This window comes from Myotis daubentonii, chromosome 15 (assembly GCF_963259705.1).
Source record: "Myotis daubentonii chromosome 15, mMyoDau2.1, whole genome shotgun sequence".
In the NCBI taxonomy this organism is placed as follows: domain Eukaryota; kingdom Metazoa; phylum Chordata; class Mammalia; order Chiroptera; family Vespertilionidae; genus Myotis; species Myotis daubentonii.
Window position 1 is genome coordinate 58028473 of NC_081854.1, and position 8069 is coordinate 58036541.

Genomic DNA, 8069 nt, shown 5'->3' on the forward strand with positions numbered 1-8069 from the left:
GCGCGCTCAGTGACGTCACCGGCGGTGCCACGCACGGCCGCCTGCGACCGCGGCTGCGAGCCCGAGCGAGCGAGTCGGTCTGCGGACTCTGCGCCGCGCGAGCTCGGGCACGAGGACCCTCTCCACCGCCGGCTCCGACGACAGGGGCCGCGGAAGGAGGTGGAGGGAGGAAAAACGCGAGCGGTGCCGGATGGAGACGTCATCAGAGCGCACCGGAAGCGGCCCCAGAATGAGGAGTGAGTGGGGCTGAGGGCCCCGGGCTCGGGCGTCAGGGCTCGGGCACGGGGTGCGGGGCGCTGGGGAGTGAACGGGTCGCTGCGGAGTGCGAGCGGGGCTGCTGAGGGAATTGCCCCCCCTTCCCTCGGGGAAACTGAGGCCCGGCTGGCCCGGCCCCGAGTCTGAGCCCGGGGTTGCTGTCCGAGCTGGAGGCCGGTTCTCGGGGGCCGCTCAGTGGCGTGGCTGCTACGGGACCGGCCAGGGCCTTCGCCCGAGTGGCCGCTGCCTCCCGGGTGGCCGTGGCCCCGGCCTGCCGCTCTGTGAACGACACCGCCCCACCATCCCCCCGCCCCCCGGCGTTGGCGGAGAGCTGTGCCCCGAGGGGAGCAGCGCCCAGGCCGCTGCAGGCAGGGGAGTGTGGACATCGTTGACACCGGCTTTGCATGGGGTTCCGAGTCCCCCGCTGCAGGTGCCTGCCTGTGTGACCCAGGGCAGCGTCTCAGCGTATCCGAGCGTCCGTGCTCTCGGGTGCAGAGCAGGAATAGTGACCACGGCACCGGATCCTGCGGAAGGGATGATGAGATGAAACGTGCTGCCCTGGCCGGTGTGGTCCAGTGGGTAGAGCGTCGGCCTGCGGACGGAAGGGTTCTGAGTTCCATCCCGGTCAGGGGCAAGTGCCCCGGTTGCAGGCTGGATCCCCAGTGCGGGGCATGCAGGAGGCAGCCGATCCGTGATTCTTTCTCATCATGGATGTTTCTCTCTCCCTCTCCCTTGCTCTCTGAAATCAATAAAAACATATTAGAAAAAAAAGAGAGATAAAATATGCAAAGCTTTTAACGAGGTGCATGGCGAGTACTGCGGGCTCCATAGGCGTTAGATGTGTGTTGTGACTGAAAAGGCTCCCAAGTCTAGGCACCTAGGCCGGGTGGGGCAGTCATTCCTGGGGCTTGGGGGCTTGCACATTGCTCTCTACAAACAGGTTATACTCCCCCATCTTACATTGGAGGGAGGATTAGACCCCAAATAGAAGACTTGTAACCACTTGGGTTTGTTTGATCAAATGTGCGCAGGGATGAGATTTATAGAGTGTAGTGTGAACCAAACTTTCCAGTATTTGGGCGCCTGAATCAGGGCTCTGTCTCCTTATTCTGTCTACATCCCAGTGCTGCAGGTTTTCTTCAGACAAACAAGTAAGAAACGGGCGTGGATGTGTCTAGAAGTTGAAGCCACGTTGGTGAATATATATATATTGAGCTTGAAGAAAGACCTGTATTTTATCACTTTAGGACACTATCAATTATATGATCCAATTTCATAGACGCCAAACCGTGGAGAATCTTTTTAACAAAATGTAGTATCCCGAACCACCTGCATCACATAACTTAAATGAGTTCCCTCATTACAAGTTGAGCAGCAATTCAGCTCCTAACCTGTGGTATTGTCAACGTAAGAAACATTCAAACCTGTAGAGCAGTGGTTCTCAACCTTGGCTGCACGTTAGAATCACCTGGGAATCTTTTTAAAATCCTGATTTCTGGGCCTCATCCTCAGGAAATTCTATTTCTTTGTTACGGGGTGGAGCCACGGTTGAGAACCACTGCTGTAGAGAGTTGTTGAGTTATGTGAGCCAAAATGATGACTACTGCCGGGAAGCAAAATCTCAACGGATCGAAAAACGGCAGTTTGCACCCTGTTTGATACATTACGATCAAAAGAGGAGGCATAAGTGGGATCCATGAAGTCCCCTGGTGGTAGGTGAGGGAGGTGGGAGAGAGCAAAGCAGGGTTAGGGGATCCCTGGGATTGGATCAAAAGTAAAACTTTTTACCAATTTGGGTACAGGATCGTTAACTGTCAGCGATTAACACAGTTACAGTGGGAACAAGGAGATTTGCAGTCTCTGCTCTGGCTTGGCTCCTGTGCTTTGAGGGGTCTGGAGGAAGGAGTTGACTTTGACATTCCAAAGGTCTGTTATCGTAGACGCAAAAAGACTGTAGACAAGTAAAGATGGACTTTTTTCAGGGAAGGTTCTAGCCTAGAACCTGACTACCTGCCATAAACTGCTTTTAGTTACAAAAGTTTTCATTTCAGACCCTCCGGTGTGGTGACTGTAGGTCTCTGCGTTTGTAAGGCCACCCCGCAGGCCTCCCCTGAGCTCCTCAGGGTGAGTCTGTGGCCCCTTTTCGTCCACAGTGTTTTAAACCCGTGCAGCTCCAAGTGTGGTCTGCTGGCCTGCAGCTCCATCTGAGAACTTGCTAGAAAGGCAGGATGTGGGGATGGGGCCCAGAGGCTACATGCTAATAAGCCCCAGAGGTCCCTCCACACGTTCATGTCCGAGAAGCACCTTTGAAGCCGGCCCTGGGGTTTCTGTGATGGACGTGATGCGTGGGCAGGGTGAGAGCGTCCATGAAGGCTGCGCAGCTGTGCCCTCTGTAGCCCGGCCTCCTGTCCCTGAATGAGCGTTGCTCTGTTCAGAGTAGAGAACGCCTCAGCCTGTCGCCCAGCAGGAATCATTTCGTGTCCGTTTTCCATCCCCAGGTGTAATCTACCACACCCTCTCCCAGAAAGAGGCCAAGGAGCTGGATGTCCAGGTCGGTGCTTGGCAGGGGCTCTGGGAGCGACGGGGGATGACTCAGATGCTCCGTGGCCTCAGGGCCTTTCCGCGTCCCACTCCTCGTCTCCCCCGTCCACGGGCCTCCAGCAGGGCCTGTTGTCCTGACGGCTGTCCCACATGCGGGTCTCCTTTCCCACTGTGTCCTCTCCCACCGTGTGGGGACACTGGGCTGTGTCCACCTGAAACCTGCCCTGGTGGACGCTGTCATTTGACCTGGTCACTGGCTTCCCTGCATCCCCAACAGGGCAGAGAGACCACATTTGTGAGATTTATGGATTCTTCTGTGATCTGCCCATTTGGCAGAAGCTCCCCATGAGGAGGGAGATACCGGAAGTCAAGATTGTGAGACCGATAGGCCTTTATTTGGCGTCTCCATGGAGAGCCATGTAGGTGTTCAAGACAGTCCAGTCATGTCAGTCCCCTTTCTGAGGGTCCAGGAAGTGGCCTGCCAGAGGCAGGACCTCGGGAGGCAGTGCCACCTGACCTGGAGTTTCAGGGCAGTGATGCTGGAGGCCCCTCCAGAATTACACACTGTGACGGCTGCTCTGCCCCCTGGCACCTGTGCTCAGTCTGGGTCACATGAGGCTCTGCTGTGTGTCCAGAGAGTGAACAGGAGGCGGGAGGGGGTGGTGCTGGGATGCCTGACAGTTCCTCCCCAGGTGATGCGCCCACAGCCGGAAACCCACGTAAGAGGGCTGCGACACCCACCGTGAGCAGATCCAGCTCCTGGGCCGGCTGTGCCGCCTCCTGGGGTCAGAGGCCTCTCCTTCAGGCCAGAGCTTGGCTCCACCCTCGCTGGCCTCTCACCACTGATTAAATGCCGCCCTCTTCCTCCCCCCAAAGACCAGGGAGTCTGTTCCTCCACACAGAGGTGTGATCTGTCACCAGGATGGCCTCAGGGGCAGGGTGGGCCCTGGTGTCTGGCCTGGCTGACTGTGTGACAGCCACAGACTGGCGTCAGGATGTGGCTTTCGCACCTGGACAGCGGTGGGTGGGGGCAGGCAGCGCCCGGAGGCGGTGTGAGCCTCTGTGGGGGAGGCAGCCTGCCCGCGAGGGCCCGGGGTGACTGTGCCTCGCAGAGCAGTGAGCCCCGCCTCTGGCTGTCCCCCCAGCGCCCCGGAGCCCAGCGCGCCGAGGCCTTCCTGCAGGCCTTCCTGCGGCGCTGCACGCCCCACATGAGCCAGCGCGCCCGCGAGGACCAGCTGCAGCGCAAGGCCGTGGTGCTGGAGTACTTCACCTGCCGGAGGGGCAGGGAGCCGAGGAGGCGGGCCCGGGGCCTGTCCGCGCGGCAGAGGAGGGCGCTGCGGCTCTTTGACATCAAGCCCGAGCAGCAGAGGTACCGGCCTTCCTGCCCGCCTGCCTGGCCGGTGGAGCCTCCCGCTTCTGCCGCCAGGGGGCAGCCTTCCTTCGCCCACCGGGACTGGGTTTGGGTTTGGGTTTGGCTTTTAATAGGGAGGCTGGCGAGTGGCTGGCTTCTGTCCCAACCCTAATAGGACCTGCCTCTAGTGCGTCTGTTGCCCATGGCAACAGGCTGGCTGCCCTCCAGCTCTTTCCGAAAAGAGCAACTGAGACTTCTTCCTACGCGGCTCCCTAAGCTGCTAATAGCACAGGCCGAGTCACCCCCGGTTACTGCCCGGAGCGTGCTGCCCGCCTGTTGGGAAGCCTCCGCAGGGACATGGCACTCCTAGTGGGAGGGGCTCTCTCCTGCCACGCCGCCCTCGGCCGGCTCTGGGTGTGGGTGCCTGGGGACTGTTTGTAGACTTTCGCTTCCAGACCTGTAGCCAGCAGCCTCCCACACTCACTGGACAGTCTGTCACCCTGTCCATGGCCTCTCGAGAAACCAGCTGGGTTTGGGGCCGGGGGGTGCAACTGTCGGTCTCAGGGGCCTCGTGATGTCCCCACCGCTACAGCCCCTTCAGGTTTGAGCCGAGTCTCTCCATCCTCTAACCCACAGTTGGGGTCCTCTCCTCTGCGCCCTCCCCTGCCAGTCAGACCTGTCACCGTCCCCGGGTCCTGCATGACAGCCAGCAGCTCGGGTTGGACGGGGGCTCACCTAGCTCAGCGTCCTGACCCCCAGGGCCTCAGAGTGCAGGCGTCAGCATCCTGGAGTGGGTTTCTCCCGGGAAGAGAAGTCCAAGTGTGCGTGTGCTGGCCGCCGTGCAGGCGGGTCCACCGCCCTCAGGCCCAGGCAGCGTGGCCTGGTGTGTCCGGCTGCTCCGTCAGCTCTAGACATCGCCCCGTGGTCTCGGGCGGCTGCCTGCGTTCCAGGTGTCACAGCTGTGTCCAGTGGGAGGGAGGGGAGCGGCCAGGAAGGCGCACCTTCCTCGTCTCACTAGCAGGAACGTGGCCTCCGAGGGCCCACCAGTGAGGAGACAGGGTCGAGGGGAGGAAGCAGGCGTCCTTGGCGGGAAGCCGAGCGCTGTGCTTTGGACGGTGTCATCAAGCTCACGGGCCTCGCTTCCACCCTCTGACTTCCCACAGATACGACCTCTTTCTCCCCCTGCACGAGCTCTGGAAACAGTACATCCGGGACCTGTGCAATGGCCTCAGGCCAGACACGTGAGTTGAGTTTCTGAAGCCTTGCCCTTTGGGGGAACCCATGCCTCGCGGACCCTGACCCTGACGGCTGTGGGTGCGGCCTGGGAACCCGCTTCCCCAGCGAAGACGGTGAGGCTTCTGTCTGCCCTGCAGGCAGCCCCAGGCGATCCAGGCCAAGCTGTTGAAGGCAGATCTCCATGGCGCCATTGTTTCAGGTGAGGGCCTGAGAGCATGTGGCAGGGGGCGGCACTGCGGGGTCAGGGTGTGAGAGTGCTCCTGCTGGGGACGTCCCCAGGTCAGCACTGCGGGGTCAGGGTGTGAGAGTGCTCCTGCCGGGGACGTCCCCAGGTCGGCACTGGGCGGAGAGACATCACCATGGTTGGCAAACTGCGGCTCTTGAGCCACATGCGGCTCTTCCACAAAATACCACGTGCAGGCACGCACGTACAGTGCAATTGAAACTGCGTGGCCCATGCGCAGAAGTCGGTATTTTGTGGAAGAGCCACACTCAAGGGGCCAAAGAGCCGCATGTGGCTCGAGAGCCGCAGTTTGCCGAGCCAGTTTGCCGACCACTGCTAGGAGGTCTCTGCCCTCACCACGCAGCCCCGACTGCCGCCTGGAGGGTGTGGGACACCTGTGACCTGGCTCCCGAATCCTCCCCACACCCTGGCCTGCGGGCCCCACAGGACACCTTGTTGGCCATCGCAGAGTCGCAGGCAGCGGCGGGGAAGCTGGGTCCTCGTGCCACTCAGGCCCGGCCCCTGGGGCACTCCTTCCCCACTGGGCAAGGCCTGAGCTGGAACCGCTTCTCCTCTGCAGTCACGAAATCCAAGTGCCCCTCCTACGTGGGTGTCACAGGGATCCTCCTGCAGGAAACAAAGCACGTTTTCAAAATCATCACCAAAGAAGACCGCCTGAAAGGTACGCGCTGTCCCCGCGGGCGCTGCGCTACACCTGCCCCTGGCTCAGCCAGCGCCTCCCTGAGGAGCAGCTGGACGCCGACAGGCAGGAGGCAGGGCAGCACCTGCCCCTGGGGGCGCGGGCGCTGCGCCCTTGGCGGTGAGCCTGTGGGTCCGGGAGGCCTGCGAGCCCCCCTCCAGCTCCCCCTCTAGCCACGGTGCAGGCGTGAGCCGCGCGCGCGGGCACAGGAAGTTCAAACCACACGTGGGGGTTTGGTTCCCTTAATTTTTTTTTTTTTTTTATAAATGTTACTTTTCTTTGAAAAATATTTTTTTAATTGATTTCAGAAAGGAAGGGAGAGAGAGAAAGAAATATCATTGATGGAGAATCACGGATCGGCTGCCTCCTGCACACCCCGCACTGGGGATGAAGCCCGCCGACTGGTCAGGTGCCCTGACCGGGAATCAAACCCTGACCCCCTGGTTCATGGGATGACACTTAACCACTGAGCCACGCCGGCCGGCGGTTCCTTTAATGTTTGAGCTGGCTTTTCCCACCGCTGCCGCCCGTCTCCCTGTGGCTCTTTCACTCTAGTTTTCACCTTGGAGCGTGGTCAGTCCCCGTCCCGTCCCCCCCCCCCCCCCCCCCGGGCGTAGAGCCGCGAGCCACCTGAAAGCTGTTTGTGGGGGACCTGGGCTGGCGCTGCCCTGGGAGGTCCTGGTGCTGAGAGGTGGGCTCTGACCTTGAGCCCTGACCGGGGGGCTGAGCTCTGTTGAGGACGTGAGTGACCTGGCTGTGCAGGGGGACCGTGCCAGCCCGGTTTCCTGGTAGCTCATTTCTAGAACCTCGTGGCAGGGCTGCAGCGGGCGGGCTGGTGCCGGGTCCCCACGCGGTCTCTCCTGCTCCGCAGTGATCCCCAAGCTTGGCTGTGTGTTCTCCGTGGAAACCGGCGGCTTCGTTTCCTACATTCACGGGAGCAAATTCCAGCTCCGGTCCAGCGAGCGGTCCGCCAAGAAGTTCAAAGTGAAGGGAACCATGGACCTGTGAGCGCTGCGGCCCACGGGGTCACGGCCGAGAGGAGCGCCGGCCCGAGCCCAGCTCCTGGGAGACGGCAGGCGCTTCCGGGGAGACCACCCCGGTCGGAGGCCACCTGGGAAGAAACGCCTGGTGTTGGGGAGCAGGGTGCGCAGTTCCGGGGGCCTGCGTGTTCCTCCCTCCCGAGGAGAGGGGGGCAGGAGACACCGAGCGGCCCTGGGGGCTCGTGGGCGTGGGGGCTCCGCCGCCCGTCCTGCCTCTGCTGCTCTGTGACACGAGCTGTCTGTGATAAAAGCATTTGGGCCTCGGCTCCAGTTTCCAGTCTCCTGCGGTGCAGCAGGTGGGAGGGTGGGGGAGGGTGGGGCCTGGGCAGGGCCGCCTCAGGCCTCGGCTTCCTCTGCAGACACCGCCCACAGGCGCGGGGCCCAGCTCTGGTCTGTGACCGGTCTGGACCGCAGTTCTGCAAACAGCTGAGCTCCTCCACCCTCCCTCCCTCTGGGGCCTGGGTGGCAGAGGAGGCTCCCTGGAGGGGGCTCCCGGTCCGAGCAGCTGTGGGATCTGAAGAAGGTGGTCACCCCCAGGCTCGGGGCAGGGCCCGCAGAGCCCTCGGACCCGGCCGGCAGGAGGAGAGGCGGGCAGGGGCGTGGGCTCTGGCTGCCAGTCCCCGGCCCCCAGGAGACTCAGAGGCTCTGCCGCCCAGTGGGAGGGAGAGCTGCTGGGAAGGTTCCGGCCCCTGGGCCAGGGGGCATTCCGCCGGCCATGCACCG

At 61.8% G+C, this 8069-nt stretch overlaps 1 protein-coding gene across 1 annotated transcript; it reads left to right on the forward strand.

Annotated features, from left to right (window-relative positions):
* POP4 (POP4 homolog, ribonuclease P/MRP subunit) lies at positions 1 to 7611 on the forward strand. Its single transcript, XM_059668147.1, has 7 exons — positions 1 to 236; positions 2754 to 2806; positions 3942 to 4165; positions 5311 to 5388; positions 5521 to 5582; positions 6187 to 6288; positions 7178 to 7611. The coding sequence occupies exons 1-7, from the start codon at positions 191 to 193 to the stop codon at positions 7312 to 7314; spliced, it is 702 nt and encodes a 233-aa protein (XP_059524130.1). The 5' UTR covers positions 1 to 190; the 3' UTR covers positions 7315 to 7611.
* Positions 7612 to 8069: the final 458 nt, after the last annotated feature.

Excerpts from the sequence above, each read along its gene's own strand:
- POP4 (XM_059668147.1), top strand. The coding sequence starts at position 191 with ATGGAGACGTCATCAGAGCGCACCGGAAGCGGCCCCAGAATGAGGA. Across the intron at positions 2,807-3,941 it reads CCAAGGAGCTGGATGTCCAG|CGCCCCGGAGCCCAGCGCGC; the intron begins GTCGGTGCTTGG and ends CTGTCCCCCCAG. Across the intron at positions 5,389-5,520 it reads AATGGCCTCAGGCCAGACAC|GCAGCCCCAGGCGATCCAGG; the intron begins GTGAGTTGAGTT and ends TCTGCCCTGCAG.